We start from the raw sequence: 17,401 nt of genomic DNA, 5'->3' as shown, positions 1-17,401 counted from the left end.
CGTATGCTTGGTATATAAAGTCACTCACAACCTAGCTCCACCGCCACTTGTTGCCTACATTAACAGAAGATCAGACACTGTTCGAGTCACAAGGGGAGTCTGTGATTTATAATGCATGTATTCTGTTAGTTTGCAATGTCAACATATATGAATTGTACTTATTGTTTCCTCCTTGTTTACTACTGCTTTTATTGTTCTTAACAGCTGTTTCTTTTTTAATCTTTTTACGCTATACTCTGTTGCTTTGCTTTGTAGTATATCTTTCTGCTTCTGTGTTGTGTCTTTTCTTGTGCTAAGTTCTGTGTTGTGCTTTGTTTTGTTGATAATCTTTCTGCTTCTGTGATGTTCTGTGCTAAGTTTTGTTTTGCTTATGTTGTCTTCCTTTTTGTTTCTTTGTATTTTAAAGCGCCCATATTATGCTCATTTTCAGGTTCATAATTGTATTTTGAGGTTGTACCAGAATAGGTTTACATGGTTTAATTTTCAAAAAACACCATATTTTTGTTGTACTGCACATTGCTGCAGTTCCTCTTTTCACCCTGTGTGTTGAGCTCTCTGTTTTAGCTACAGAGTGAGGCATCACACTTCTATCCCATCTTTGTTGGGAGTCGCACATGCGCAGTAGCTAGGTAAGGACTACTAGCTAGAAGCTAGCGCTGCTAGTTAGCCACCTTGTTCTCAATGGCAAAACACTGCTACAACAATATAGAACTACTTACTCCCTCGTCTGCAGGTATTCCACGCAAAATTGAAAGTGCGCCCTCGTTTAGAATAACTCTCCTAGCTAATCCTGCCTTGTACTGACCGAAGTTGGAGAAACAGCTAGCTGATGTGGTATTAGCTAAAGAGTTTGCACACACCAAATGTTTCGGCCTATGAAGTAGACGGCCCTGCCGATTTTGACGAGCTCACCCGGAGACTGAAGGCAGGATACATTCAGAAACCCGTATCTCACTCAAAACAGCATGCATGTTTTTTTTTCTAAGTTTGTATGCGTGTGGAAGCACCAGAGACACAAATCCCAGAAAAAGTTTTTTTTTTTCATAATCTTGGGCACTTTAAAAAAAACTTTTTTTAACATCGAGGGCCTTTTGGGCTAATTCTGGCATTTTTAACCCATGTAAAATCATGCGTTTTATTAATTTGCACTGAATTGATTTGAAATACTCAATACTATGGAATTGCAATACTTCTACAATCGCAATAACTGAAAATCGCAATACAAATTCAATCAGTACACATGTATCGTGAAAGAATCAAATCGGGACAAATGCATATTGTCCCAGCTCTACTCACTACCTTGGGGCGGCTGCAATGAAACTTTTTTTATGTATGACAAGGACATCAACATAACTGTCTCCAAACTTCACTGCCTCTTTAATTTGGTCACAGGATCTGTATTGCCATTGGTATGCAGTTACCAGTGCACCGCAAAACTCAGTGGTGCTTGTTAAAACACTTTTCATATCTATGCAAGTGCAATGAATGGTGTCTGACAAGGGCGCTTGTCTGCCAATTGGAGTATTCTCATAAAGGAAGCACCCTGCCGAGATGAAAGCCCGGGGTGACGGTGGTGAGTGAGGTGTTCGGGGGTAAGAGAGAAATGAAACATCCAGATAGGAAAGAGAGAGTGGGGGAGTGGAAAGAGAGGCATAAAAAGAAAGGAAAAAAAACATATGAAGCAACTATTTTTATTGCAGTCAGTGAGATGCTTCTAAAAAAGTAAAATAAATGGACCTTATAAAATATAACTATCCATTGTTTATCTCTGTGATTGTGCTTACATACATAATAGCCTAAATGGTTCAAATGAATGCTTGCGTATACTATTCAGATTGGTTTATGTGTTTGAGCACAAGAATGAAGCTGTGTCAAGGATCATTTCCTGAATTTCTCATGCATGGATGCTGTTCTTTTTTTGGCTCTGTTATTTTTTTATGCTGCACTGCCTTTCATTTATTTTTATTTATTTTTATCAAATTCTCTTTGGGTTAATCCGTCTCTGTAATAGTAAAGGAGGAGCAGATGTGTAATTATTTTTTATAGAGGAGGGAAATATAGGATTATTCTATTCTCCCACATCCATCCAGTTACTCTCCTTCAAATAAATATTTTTTTTTTCCCCCCTAAACAAAAAAAAAAAAAAAAAAAAAAAAAAAAACACACAAACACACACACACACACAAACAAACAAACAAACAAAAACACACACACACACACACACACACACACACACACACACACACACACACACACACACACAATGTTTTGCTATTACTCTCATCCCTGTCTCATCTCATTTTATCACAGTGAGGCTTTAAGAGAGCATGGCACAGCAGAGGCCAGTAACATGTCAGCCAGGATCCCAGCCAAGCCACGGGCACAACATATACTCGCATAACATCTCAAAACAACCCATCACCTTCCCCTGGTGCATTCTCTGCTTTTTCTTTGCGGTTATCTCTTCTATCAAAGGTGGTCTTCTTTGAATGACAAATACCCACTGGGTATCAGGAGAACTGCTGAGACTTCAGGGATTATGCAATTATTTTTTCTAATCAAGCTGGAAAGGGATGAAAGCACTGCAAGCAGTTCAAGAAGTACTTCTGTTTGGTATAGCGGCATACTTAAAAAGGCCTAATTTGATACAAATTAGCAAATAAATGTCTACTTAGTTGCTTCACAAGTACATTCAGCAGTAGTGTCTAGTATTTCTTGATTTATTCTTAATATAGGCTAATGATATTTCAGACTACACTACTGTGCACAGACATAATGCACCATAATGTCAGTGATTTTTCTTAATTTAAAGTGGAAAAGTGTCATAGGTTTAAATGTCACATTTTCTGTGGGAGTGACAGACCTATATATGGAGCCATATCTCTTTGCAGATATAATGAACCCAAACGTGCAAGAAATAAGCACTGGAATTAACACATTACATCACTCCAACAGAGCAATGGGTTTACGAGAGAGAAGGGCAAGACTGCAATTCATCAATTTCATGATTATGTTTTACTGATCAATTTCATTCGAGTAGAGCTGCATTATGTGGGACATATAGGACACCAAGGCTAGTGTAGGCCTTGGTGTTATGAAAATATATCAAAGCTACAGCTTTTCATTAAAGATCTCAGATAAGAAAAACATTGTCATCACTATATAGTTGCCATGTGGATATGAGCATGCAGTTTAAATGGTGTAAATTTCCCAAAGACGATTGACAGAAGATTTCTTATTATTTCATATTTCATTATTTCTTGTTGCCATGTGCAATATTATACAGAGCACTGCTCTCTGTACTGCAGGGTATCATTTGCACTGAGATAGTGTGTGAATATGGAAATGATCCATATCAAACAGGAAATGTCAGATATACACAATCATACTATTCCTAGATTTTTTTACTGTTTACACACTGCACTTTTCTTAGAATTCAATTACTTAATCTTCTTAATAAATGCTATCAGATTCATCCCTAACTCAAAATGTAACTCTGACGTGACCTCAGCTCCGTGATCATAATGCCTATCGGGGTGAAAGGTGGCTCTCGGATTATAACATGTGAAGGTGACCTCGTCTCAAACTGCCTGGGCTAGGACCAGCTGTATTGGGGAACTACTACAGTCTAAAGATATGGCTCCTTTCTGGCTCACTTTTAATAAGGTCAGGAATAGGGTGACCAGGGCATTACGACAAGGGCTTAGGATCAGCACTTAGTCCTGGAGAGTAGGCTACCATTTAGCAGCTCAGTGCAACTTTGGTTAACACTGTCTCATTATTACTGCTATGCCAGGAGATTTTGGGGCTATTTCTACAGTAATAGCTTGTGTCTGCAGCTCTGTGTGCACATGTGTGTGCCTGTGGGTGTGTGTATGTATGTGCGCAGAGAAAGGGGCATTGGAAAGTGACCTCTGGAGTGAGGATTTGAGTGTGTCAGCTGTTATGATTTAATACTTGCTATGCTGATATCTCCATTCACCATTTTGCTGTCCCCTCTCCTCCAGTATCCATGTCAACTACAAAGTAGCATGATAATATGAGGGTGCTTCTCAGAGGATTAGCAGAGATTAGCATTAGCTGGTCCATTTGAACTGGATACACATACAGCAGCATTAGCATGTTGGCAAACTAGTCTGGGATTGTATCTATAGCATGAATTTGCAGAGAGAGATAAGGAAGCAGAGAGAAAGAGAAATATACAGTTGCACAGTTTCAAAAAGAAAATGTCACAAAAGACTTTCAGTGTCTCTTAAATAGAAGAAAATCAAAAAATCAAATTCTCAAAAAGGAAGTTGGTTCATTCAGCTGCATTAATAGCGATACAAAAAGCTTGTTTCAGTCTTTAATTTATAATTTTGATTTTTTGACCACAACTGTATTCTCCGTTTCATGGAGTTCAATCCTACATGTCTTTTACTCCTCTTATTTGGATATGAAATCACCAGATGATATGAGCCGTTACATGAATGCTACCAGGAGCAATAGCATGTTTCTAAAAAAAATAAATAAAAATGTTGACAAATTCTCTAGTGAAAAAGCTGCTATTACTGAAATGTCAAACAATCAAAAAAAAAAAAAAAAGACTGCTGCCAAGAGCTGAAACATAGTGTACAAGTTTAAACTGAAATCCAATCCATCAAAACTAATCCAGCTGTGCTAAATGCACTTTCCAGGTGGGCTATAGATTAACATTTAAAATTGTAAAATGCCACAGCAGTAAGGCTCTGACTAGTGGTGTAAAAGTTATGTAAGCCTATAAATGTAGCATCAGGCTGCAAACTGACAAGGCTATACTAAAATTGTTTCAATCCACACAAGCAGTGCACATGCCACGGATTGAAAGTGTTTATCTTAAGCACATTAATGCACACTTTTGGCATCACTCGCTACTCACTAATGAGTCTTACTGGATTCTTACTACATGAGAATTTTGACTCACTTCAGCCAGTGGGGCTTTTGACTTTTGGGTAAAGGAGTGATGGACTGAGTGAGTGCACTGTGAGACAAACACTAATGAGGAAGATAAAGGAGGAATTGAGTTAACTGTGTTTCCCATTTCTAAAGATAAGAGACAAGGAGAGACATAGAGGGAGTGCAAAGAAAGGCAGGCCATTCTTTTTTTTCCAAAAGAATGCATCTGCTGTATGTCTAACTTGTCTAGTCGTTGTTTTTGCAGAGCACAATGCTTGCTCTACCCAACCGGAGCAAAGTGAGAGAAAAGCAAATAGCTTTAAGATAGGCAGTGAAATTACCCGTAATTGGAGACCATTTAAAAACATAATAACTTCTTTGTTTCCTCAGCAGGAGGTTCAGGGCTGGGGAAGCGTTTTGATTAGAAGTGGAGATGAGTTAGCTATAAAACTACTGAGCCAAACCATAGCCAGATTCATGCAGAGTGTGTGTGTGTGTGTGTGTGTGTGTGTGTGTGTGTGTGTGTGTGTGTGTGTGTGTGTGTGTGTGTGTGTGTGTGTGTGTGTGTGTGTGTGTGTGTGTGTGTGTGTGTGTGTGTGTGTGTGTTAAATCTGTATGCCAAAATGCAAAAATGAATACCGGTATTACTAGAGGTGCAGGATTATTAAAGTCCAGTGACAGTTCAATGGGGACCAATTGAAAACATCACACAAATTCCCACATGAAGCAGCAGGAACAAGCAAACAGGCTTGTAAAATCTCAAAGCATCAATGCTTAACACCAATTTACAAAAAAATGCAAATGGAGCATGAAAATATGTATTAAATCCAGCTGGAAACATGCCACAGCATCTTTGACAAAGATGTGTATGCGGTGGCAAATTGTCACCGTTCCACTGAGTAGGATAGTTGAAGTAAGCTCAGGGGTGTGTGCCACTTACGATGGGGGGAATAATGTTGTGTAGCATATAATGGATTTGCAATGTGGCAAACAGAGACAGATGGTGGAGGGTGCTGTGTATTTCTGTGTGCTATGTATTTGCTAGTTTGGACACACACACACACCCAAATGTGTGTGGAGAAGAAATCCCTAAGGCGCATTATGTATGCTGCCGCTCGCTCACCCAAGCCAAGGGTCTCAGTTCATTTGGTTTTTAACTGTTATAAATTGTCTCACTTGACTCCATCTTCCCTCCCCTCTACAACAGGCCTGGAGCAATCTTTACACAGAAAGCGGCCAGACTCCAAACTTAGAACCAATAAAGGATTTTGGAATTCTACTTAGAAATGAGATCCATATGGTAAAAAATAATACAGACAGCACTAAGCACAACTGAACAGAAGACATCATGCAGTATGACAGCAGAGCCACAAAGAGAGAAACAGAGACATTTGGAGCAATGAAATGGCAAGTTCACGATCATGTGTATACAGTATATGTGTGTGTCTGTGTTTCTATGTACATGTATGTATACAGTAAATGTACTTGATTGTCTGTCAGCTTTTACTGTATTGCGTACAGTATAAACATGTTTTTATGTTAATGGTTATATTTTTTGTGAGTATGTGTGTGTATGCGTGTCTGTTAACAGGGGTGACAGGTGTGAAACCTTTTCAATTGGATGACATTTCACACCTGTAGTTTTAATTACAGGCTTGAAACCTGTTTTCTCGATTTTCACACGGAAACGCTCGCAGAAACCTTTGCACAAATCCTTCCTTTGCTCCCATCTAAAGCCCTATTGTTGTGCACATTACCATTTGCCTGATATAGAAGAACTGAAACAACACAGAGGTAAAAAACTGCTTTGATTTATGGTGTGCACCAACCACAATGGAATGGAGCTCAATTTGAGTTTAAGACAACATCAGTGGAGACTAACTGCATAATTTCACTACATTAGATGTGTTTAGAAATGGTGTTCATGCAAAGGAGTGTCTAATGGTTTTCAAACACTGAATTAAGATGTGGGGGGGCCCTCGAGCTGATGATTAGACAAGGGACTAGAAACTGACTTCTGGCGATTATATGAATACAAAAACATACAGGGATACACACTCAAGTGTACGCATACACATACACACACAAACACATGCACACACAGAAAGTCAATTAACATGAACATGCGTCTTTGGGGAATTATATTTCAATTAGCTTTAGCTACTTCTAGGTTTCCTTTGAGACCATGATGCTAAAACAAGTGTGTAGATAGATCTGCATTTGTGGATGCCGTAAATCCTGCTTTTCAATTAGTATCGTGACATAATTCCATATTGTTGTTGTTTAAGTACAAGTTAAGCAACTCCACTACCAATGCTTTGCACGATATTCAAGAACCATATCGTTCAAATGAATCATAAACATGAAAAGACTAGTGCAGATGTAGTGTAGCTAACGCAGCTGCATTTTGAAACCAATTTGAAACAAAATGATTGCAAAGAGAAATTAACAAGTATAAATATCCATTAGAAATGTGTAATAGCCATCAGGAGTCATTAAAGAGGGATGTAACTCATTTTAGGGATTACTTTATGGAATAGCAGTGGTGATTTGCAAAATTATGAATCATGACTGGGGAAACATCTGTGGGATTTCCGGTGGATATACAGTAGGTTCATTTTCTGTTTATGTACTGACTGGACTTTCACTTTAATGGAACTTTTTTTATAAAGACAATGTTTTTCGCAGTGTAAATTGAGATTTGTTGGTATGTTCCCATCTAAACCCCAAATCGTAGGGCCTGGAGATAGCAGATGTATCTTTCTCTTCCTTCCCCATTCTGCTTTTGCTCTACCTCCAACCTTTTTCAACATAATCCATTTACCCTTCCTGTCAACCCTGATTTGACAGGAAAATGTTTGTGTGGACAAAAAAGTTATCTCTGAATATGGGTCATAAAAAAACAGCAGCAATAAAGTCAGAAAATGGCACACTTTTTTAGCTTCATCCCGTGTTTACTCCAGCAAATGTAGTCCCTTAAAACAAAATATGTGGCTGCTGTTTATTCACTGCTGTCTTTACACTGCTGGGTTTTTGTGTGCATAAGTGTCCATGTGTACAGTATTTGTGCCAGTTTGTGTGTTTATGGTGTACACATAAACACACACACTGCGTATAAGAACGTAACTGTACACAATATGGGCTGTCTTTGCTTTGGCTGAATTCATTTCTATCAAGAACAGACACAAAGTCCCCAAACAATATCAGAGTTGGAGAGTTGAGGGACTAGGCAGAGTCACGGCTGTCCATATTGTTATCTCTATTGAAGGAAATGATTACTGTAACATGTACTACCAAGTCTCCAGACTCTGGCCCTCTGGGAATTGTATGAAAAGAAGCTGTCAGATGAAAGGGCATGCAACATAAAAAGAACATTATCTAGGCTAAGAGTTGTTAAGAGGACGATATAGGAACCTGTCGAGAACATTAGCTTCATATGAAAGTGCATGTTAAATCAACCTACTTGTTTCCTTTTTTGCAAGTATGCACATATGTGTTTAAGAGAGAAAAAGACCACAGTAAATAATTTAGTAATCTTCGCTAATTTCTCTTTTTCTTCAGTTTAAACCTTCCTTTACCTTTTTCTGGTTTGAGTGGAAGATTACAACCAATATCTGTTTGGAGAGTTTTAATCCAAAAAGTGACTGTGTTTGTGTCTCTTTATTCCAGAGTGTTTGAGATTAGTGACACATGGCTTGTCAAAGACTGGAGCTTCAGATTAGCCACTCGCTAATCCTTTGGAATTTAATGCTAATACAGACATCACATACACATGTATGCATGCACACAGACTGATGCACTCACACCCAAGAACACAGCCTATGTCTTTCCTAATTTATGTGCGTAATTTGTATGGGTAGATTATATCTGATCGCTGAAGTCTGACTCAAACAAAAGAAGCCAAACATCCTTTGTTTGTCAGTCAAGACTATAAAAATGAACACATTATGCAACCTCCAGCATCCTTTTTCCAACTGTAAGGGTATTTTATTTTATCATTACATTAGTCTCACATCAATAAATGCATGTTCGTTCATATCCTGACTTGTATACATAAATAGCTACACGTTAACTAAGAAAAAGCCCCATCAGCTGATTTGTTAGCTGAGCTTGCATACTTCTTTCAACTATTGGGAGGTGCATTTAGGGTGCAAGCTCGCTGTCTGCTGCCACTGCTGTGGCAGCCAATTCCACCTGTGGGCTTGTTTTCTCCCGTTTCTCCATGGGAGGCTGTATTTCATCTCTCCCTTCTCTCGCTGTAGGCTGGCTTTAAATACCACTCTGCCTAAGAAATATAAACACAGTCTTGATGCCAAAATACAAATCTACATTTCCCCTGCATTGATTCTCTACAACATTGCACGTTGACATGTTCTGCATTTGTAACTATGAAGCTAAATACAGAAGCTCACAGCATCACCAACATAGGATTCTATTAGATAATGCCTATCAATTTGGCAAAAATAATATACTATTTATTGGAATTACTATGCTATAAATGTGAAATGTTCTTGAACTGAAGCCTGACAACATAATTATAGATATCTTGTGATTTGCATGCTTGAAATGTGCAGTGATTATTAACACAACAACCTGTGATGCTACGTCATTGTCATCACACAGCCAATTACTCTATAGAGGATTCTGTTTTCAGGAGATTCTTGCCAGGATCAGTAAAGCCCTGTACTGCAGAATTCAATAAACTTAGTGCCTGCTTGTGTCCGTCCACACAATGGTGAGAGCTAGAGACCTGGAAGTTATGTATGATACCTGTGCAGCTACTGTGAGGACATAGTGTTAACTAGCGTCCCATGCAGCGATGTTTAGGTTGCCTCTAACGTCCGTTGCGGAGCATCAGAGAGAAGCGCAGGCATTTCAGTGGAACCTAAATAAGGCACCGAAATCTGCATTGCAATTCGGTCCGGTAGATAACAGTCGTTAAGGCACCGTTGCCGTATTAGCACCGGGTCTCTGTATTTAACAGTCTTTCCCCTAGGTTGACTGCAGCATTTTTTTTTAAATGTTGACGACGCTCCGTAGAGCACCGTGGAGAGGTTCAACGACTTTGACTTTGACTGTTTTGCGTTGATGACATGATTACTGGATATTACGTTAATAACCAAACTTTTCTTCGCTTTAACGAAGCAACATCGGATTGCTTACATGGACATCGCACGAGAGACGAGACAATGCCGCCGTCATTGAACGGTGTTGATATCATGCAATATTGTTGACGAAAAAGACAACACTATGTTTTCTCTCTCTGTGCGCGCACACACACAAACAGTCCGGAGCTAAATGTGAGATTGTCTCTGTAGGCTACTCGCTTCGTTTCTGGTGGTTGATGAATGCAGATAGGTGCTGATTAGCTCTCATAACGGGCCAGGTGGGTAGCACACTGCCATGAGTCCATGAGGCAACTGTCGGATTAGTCCACATTTTAATTGTGATATTTTGTGACTAAATTCGGAATCTGCCACATTCTCTGTCAGGTAAATATAGTAGCACAATGTCTTCCTCTAATGTAGAAGTAGCCTACCTCGTAAGTCAGTAGTAGGCTATACAGTGGAGTTTTATATTAAGTGGTTTTGGAGAATTCTACAACCAGCAATACCACAGGCCAAGCAATTGGCCTGTTCCAAACAGGCACATTTTCTGGGTACTGTAGTAGTTTGCATAATGCTTGGAACTTTTCACTCCCCCATGGTGTCTTGCTAGGTTCTGTTTTTACTACTTGTGAATCTCTACCATCTGCAACTACATGTGTATTAAGCTTAACAATGACTGGCTGCCTGCCTCACTGTATCCCTATTTCTACACACACTGTAAGAGCATCTGTATTTAACTCGTCATAGCTGTATATTCGCAAGCAAAACCTGCCCAAGTGTTTACTGATATGAGACAGAGTTGGAACAGGTGGCAGTGGAAGTGTCATTTCTGCTCTGCCATGAAGTGCTTGTAAGCTCTGAATCCTACCACATTCCCCTCCAGCCTCCTCCTCCTTTCTGTTTCAACTTTTTTAACACCTGGACTAACAAAAGACTGGCTTTGATCATGGGAAATCCCTTGGCAGAGCAGCAATGAATCCACAGTGGAGCTCTGTGTGTGTGTGTGTGTGTGTGTGTGTGTGTGTGTGTGTGTGTGTGTGTGTGTGTGTGTGTGTGTGTGTGTGTGTGTGTGTGTGTGTGTGTGTGTGTGTGTGTGTGTGTGTGTGTGTGTCGGTGTGTCTGTCTGTGTGACATTGAGCCAGTGCTGCTCTACTGAGGATTCTCAGCACTGAAGTTTCATGGCATCAGTGTAAAGTACACAGCCCCTCACACGTTCTAGCCGTCAAAGCGTGTCCATGAAAATGAACACATTTGCAAACACGCAGAAGTGGGAGGGTGAGTGCAAGTGAGCAAGAAAAAGGAGAACATCTTGTTTTTCCCGTGTAATCAGTGGCTCTGCAAACACACACAAGGCCGCTTGTTATCAGAAGCTTTCCCACGCTGCTGTGGTACAAAGCTCCACACCAGGATGGGAGGATGAAGCAAGGGAGGAATGGACGGAAGTACAGAGGGATGGTGGGTCAGCCTTCAGCAGCTTAGACTCACTGCGGGGATAAACACATCCCTCAGCGGGGGTTTGTATTTAGGCTAAAGAGTTCAAAACAGACTACCAGGCAGGCAGAGCGATAAACAGGCATCCAAAACCAGTGCACATATCACACACTTTAACTGAGGAGATTGCACATTCCTCCTCCACAACTCTCCTCCCACATCACTCTTACATCAACTCCTCTATTCTAGAACATCTCCCTCTTTCTCTGTCGCTCTCTTGCCTCTATCTCCCCTCGCCTGCCGCTCAGCCCCAAGCTCTTACGTAAGAGTCCCATTTGCATAACAGGCTGTTTTCTCTGGCTCCGGCAGTGGCACATGAGACACACTAGATAATATGTTAACAACTCGGGCTGTTGGTAAACAACAACCTCCATCACAACACTACACGTTCACACTATATACCGCGCAGGTCTAGTCGGTGACAGAGATTCAGTGTGTCTGGATCTCTTGATGCCAGCTGGCACCGGGCCAGAGAGGGCTGAAACAGCTGTCATTTACAGAGTGCACGGATACGGCTTCAGCAAAGATAGACTTCATTCAGGAGAAGGCTGACCTGCCTGCTGTGTGGAACCTACACAATAATAGGTATTGCACCGCAAGATGACTGTTCAAATCAAGCAGCCTAGCATTATCCTCTTCAGGGTTAGGAAGAGAGAGAAAGTGAGTGATGGGAGGGTGTGTGGTGGGGACATGAAATGAGCCCGACATGCACTCTGCGGTTACCGACACGGTTAAGTCTTTGCTTAGGCCTCTTCAGACATAAGCTATACAAACATGGCACACATTTTCAGGAATATATGCAAAACACACACACACACACACACACACTCTCATAATGAGTGTGTCACCCTTAGTAGAATTAAGAGGAAAAGAAAGGCCATTTAACGTCAATAAATGCTGCAGTGTGAGCTGTCAGATATATCAGATACCTTATTACATATCAATTCATTAAATCAAGAATGGCCTTAATCATGTCCGTTACTAAGGAATGACTGCGCTCTCTCTCTCTCTCTCTCTCTCTCTCTCTCTCTCTCTCTCTCTCTCTCTCTCTCTCTCTCTCTCTCTCTCTCTCTCTCTCTCTCTCTCTCTCTCTCTCTCTCTCTCTCTCTCTCTCTCTCATGCACACACATACACTTCAAAGAGACAACAACAAATGATCAAGGGAATTGAATTGGGCCCAAATGATGACTCAGTTGGGATTTCTCATTTACTTGTGTGGAAAAAGCGGTTAAAGTCAAACCTTTCGTGTTAATAAATCTGGCATCAAATGCCTTAAATACATCTTGATATGATTTGAGTGGGATAAAGTGGACTTTATCTCAAAACTAAAGCTCAGCATGGCATATGTGGCCCTGCTGTTAGACTGACAGTTGTTTCAGCGTAAATCCATCACCCTTCTGCCACTGTTGTACACAGTCTGAATGTGCCAGTCCAGAAACTCAAGAACTGCTCGCTCTTTAACTTCTTACATAAAAGGTGGATATTGTTATATTCCCTTATTGCCATCCAGTACTAAACATTGTTTACTACATTGTGCTAAGTGTATTGAGAAATCACCACAGAAAAATACCACTGGAATTTACTCATGCGACTATATATCAGATTTGTTAAAAATAGAACTATTCTGAATGAAAAATGGCTCCACACAGCTGAAAACAGTGCACAAAGTGTGCTATGCAATCCTCAAATGAGCCTGATGTGAACACAACGTTTTTTTAATGATAGGTATTATAAATCATACAGAAGTGTTTTCCACAATCTATTGGCCCATATCATCTAATCTGTTGTTACTTAAAAGTATCTATTCAAGACACTTTATAGAATAGAGATTATAAATATAAGCATACAAGAGCCTAAAAGGTTGTAGGCCTATATGGTGGCACTGTTTTAGCAAAAGCTTTTTTGTTATTATATTATTTCACTATCTGTTATGGATCTACTTCAATGCATATGCCTATAAAAGACACTGAACCATCTTAAAAACAGGCGCCCGCAATTCACTGTGACCTTGACCCCCAATGTCACACTACCCTCCTGATTACAGTCGCTATAGGAATATATGTAAACACCACTGCAAGCTGTTTGTCGTGTAATTACCACAAAAAGTCTCGAAATCAGAATATTAACATTTAGTTGAGTTCAGCCGTCGCTAAATTGTTTTCCATCGTAAAAGGTAAGCACAGAAAGCAGTGGTACAGTGTCGATAATTTCATAGGAAGACCGATCTTAATATTAATAGTATCACACCGGAAAATAAACTTTTTAGAATGTAATGGAGAACCCTGCTATTCCAATCAGTCCTGTACACCTGTTCCTACAGTAGGGTACAAGTCGTTTGAGGTAATGGACAATAGCCTTCTATAAAACCTCAAGCAGGCACACAACACACCGGAGATGCTTGTGCGCACTAGCCAGAGTCACCACACCTACACAGAAGAAACAGAAGGCAAAATCATTGAAGAAAATAAACACAATTCTGGAATCAAAATGATATGCACGACTGTGAGCCTCTAAAGCTGCCGTAATCATCAGCATCAAACTGCTCGGTGCGTAAAACGCTGCCAGTGTCTCCGTGACTCATCCAAGTGCTGCAAGTCAAAAACAACAGCGGGGTTGGTTACTTCATGTTGAGGTGTGTCTGCCTAGCGGGCTCTTTTTTATGTCACTGCGCAGGTCGTGTCCTAAGCACACATTTAAGAAAAGGATTCCCCTCATTCCTGAATATTAACATCCAAGAGATCCCGAATGTTACAGGACAATCTCTCTCTCTCTCTCTCTCTCTCTCTCTCTCACACACATCACGCTCGTTTGCATACGCACATATACTCAACGCACGTACACACGCGCACAGACGTACAAATAGGCCACTTGAGAATGAGAAAGCCACTCAGAGAAAGCTCCGCATCTTCCTGCCAGGACCCGCGTGTGACCGCGTGTGACCGCGCGTTCTGCCCCGCTGTTGGCCTGTAACATGCGCGCGAACAAACACATAAATGACACACACAAAACACAAGCGCACACCACTCGTCCCAGTCTCACCTTTCAGAAGAATCCCATAAATAGTGTAGAGGGTGAAAATCAAATGACTCTTGAGATTCATCCTGCCTTCTGTCTTGCTCTTGCCTTCCGCGCTAACTTCTCCTCACCGTCTCTCCCCACTGGACCTCGAACCCGACCGGACGACTTTGTCAGCTATCCAGGTAGACTTGGGAGTGCTTCTATTGTGCGTCTTAGGGAAAAGGGGGTTGACACAACAGACTTCACGATCCGTAGACTGTTTCTTTTGAAAACGTAAATGTTCTCGCTCCTCAAAAAACAATTTCAGGGATGCACCAGCGTGAAGGTACAGGCTCAGTGTACGGGACTCTGAAACACAGCAGTAGACCTCAGTGACTGAGAGCAGTCGTCCTCCGGTAACAGAGTAGATGCTGCCGCTGCTGCACTACTGTCTGGCCCGCTCTTGGTCTGCTGTGGCGCACAATCCACAGCGCAGGGAGCACGAGTGGATTGTTTGAGTCCCGCCCACACAAGCTTTGACGGACATGAAAGGTGAACCAATCACGAAGACCCGGGGCTAAGTGATAGGAGAGGGGAAGGGAGGGGGGGGGGTAAGCGCGTGAGACACACTGCAAAAAATATCAATTTCAGCTAGCTTTTAAGACCTACTGAGAACTAAATAAATAAATACAAGAGTCTCAACAGAAAACGGCTATTTGAATGAGTTAACAACCCTTTTCCATTAAAAAAAGGTAAAAGCTTGCTCAATATAATGACATAAATATTTCGAAAGTTTTTTAACTAACTAAAATTTTTTTGGGTGGAATGCTTATTTATTCATGTTTTATATTTGCACCTTTTTAACTTTTCAACAATTTCCCTCAGGATAAATAAATTAGGCTAACTTATATCGTATGTTTCCCCTCAGTGGCAGAAGTGAATTTATTCTGTTTTTTATTTATTTGTTTGCACAATACAAAACAAATAACGCACTGAGAAACATAAAAGATACATCTTCACATAGACACTACAAACTTGTTGTGTCATACATAGACACAAAAAATAAAACCTGTGAAGAGATGGGAAGCTGAAAATTATTGTGCAAATACCTCTCCTAAAAAAACTTGAAGCAAAATGAATTACTTTCATTATAAATAACAGAGTTTGGATATTGAAGGTGAAATCTCTGCAGCAGCAAGAGGTGCAGCAAAGATGAACAAGTTGTAGAAGGTTTTATGTGTATGGCTGTAAGCCACTGCAAAACTTTGAAAATGCTTCAGCTATTTAACTGTGATTTTAGTGCGTGAAAAATATGATGTGAAATCGTGTGATGTGAATCGCTTCCAGGACCTCAAATGTCTTAAACGGACCTTATTATTGTCAGCCACATCAGGGTACAACCTGAGAGACAAGCAGATAATTTTTTGCAGTGTACAAGTAGAATGGGCTCAGAATTCAAAACACAGAGAGAGAGAGAGAGCATGCAAACGTGCTTCTGGGTGTGAGCTGTCCTTCCACATGAACTGGGTAACTTATATGTGTCATTGCTTGCTGCTCTGTTGATAGCGATGATCCAGGTTAGAGGGCTGTGAAGTATTAAGGTTGACAACTGCCTGAGCTTTGAAGATTGTCTTGCAGAGGACAATCAGAGGGGTGGAAAGGTGAGGTGGGATGTGATGGGCCAAGGCGGGGTATTATAGGTGTAGGGGACAGGGGGTGGAAGTGGTCTATAGCCCTTTGGAAAAAACAGTTAAGTAATTTGAGGACTTTGAGATCAGAGAGAAGAGGCTACAAACTGCTTCTTTGTGATGCTACATGAACATATGAAAAGGAATAAGATTATAATGAGCATATATGAGAATATAATCAAATAGCATACAGTAGAATAGCTCACAAAACAGCTTTGAACTATAATTACTGTAGACTACATATAAATTAATGTCAGGCATCAATAATCTCAGGAGGGACATCAGAAGCTCTGCAATCAGAGGTTTTATAAATTAATAATGTGTTCTTTGTAAAATGTTGGCAAAATGTGACTAGTGTGATTTAAAAAAAGTTGAATTAGTTATGGATCTATCAAATGCTTTATGTAAATAAATGTATTTGGCAATCACATACTGTATCACATACAGTATGTCTAATCTTTCATGTCATATTTCAGGGGCACGGTCTCTCTCTTAGATTGCATATTTAGCTTGATTATAAGATGGCTTCTAAAAACAGCCTATGCATTATTTATAAAATTAAGTTTGCTTATTCAAAGTTGCCTACCTATGCTAATAACAACCCAACGTCAATTCAATCACATATGTAAAGCTGCTTAGCAGGGAGTGTCCCTCACCAGACAACAAAGTAAAAATATACTGCCAAGTAACTTTTTCAGTTCATGTAAGGACTGTCAGAGTGCAAAAGGTTGACTCACAATGATTTAAAAATGATGATATGGTATAAAATTCTGATTCAGAAGCACTTTATTTTATTCCACATTACTCATAACCTGCCTTGACTCTCAGCAGTCATTCATTTCCTTCTTATGCAGGCCGGTACTTTTAGAAACAAAGATCCTGTTTTGCCCTTTCATATAAACATGTCCCATACATGCACATGTGCGCGTGCGCGCACACACACACACACACACACACACACACACACACACACACACACACACACACACACACACACACACACACACACACACACACACACACACACACACACACACACACACACACACCTACACTTGTTACGTTGTGCCTTATTTTCCATAAATGATTAGGATCTGTTTGTGTACAACGATCTATAAATAAACTTGACTTGACTCGGTCTGCTGATCTCATTTTGGGTCAGTCCACTTTAAGAGGGGGTGCTGCACACCTTGTCATGGCTCA

At 40.4% G+C, this 17,401-nt stretch overlaps 1 protein-coding gene across 4 annotated transcripts in view; it reads right to left on the bottom strand.

Annotated features, from left to right (window-relative positions):
• cadm2a (cell adhesion molecule 2a) overlaps window positions 1-15,009 on the bottom strand; it is a 227,660-nt gene extending 212,651 nt beyond the window's left edge. For 3 of the 4 annotated variants that reach the window (XM_039777197.1, XM_039777193.1, XM_039777194.1), the window contains exon 1: window positions 14,553-15,008. In XM_039777197.1, the coding sequence (XP_039633131.1) occupies window positions 14,553-14,613 (61 nt within the window). In that variant the 5' untranslated portion in view covers window positions 14,614-15,008. Of the gene's footprint in view, window positions 1-14,552 lie in introns of all 4 variants that reach the window. The other variant, XM_039777192.1, reaches the window with a different exon arrangement.
• Window positions 15,010-17,401: the final 2,392 nt, after the last annotated feature.

The sequence above is a fragment of the Perca fluviatilis genome, chromosome 16 (assembly GCF_010015445.1).
Source record: "Perca fluviatilis chromosome 16, GENO_Pfluv_1.0, whole genome shotgun sequence".
Taxonomy (NCBI): domain Eukaryota; kingdom Metazoa; phylum Chordata; class Actinopteri; order Perciformes; family Percidae; genus Perca; species Perca fluviatilis.
Note: the sequence above shows the minus strand (reverse complement) of the source record. Positions and strands in the feature narration are given on the sequence as shown.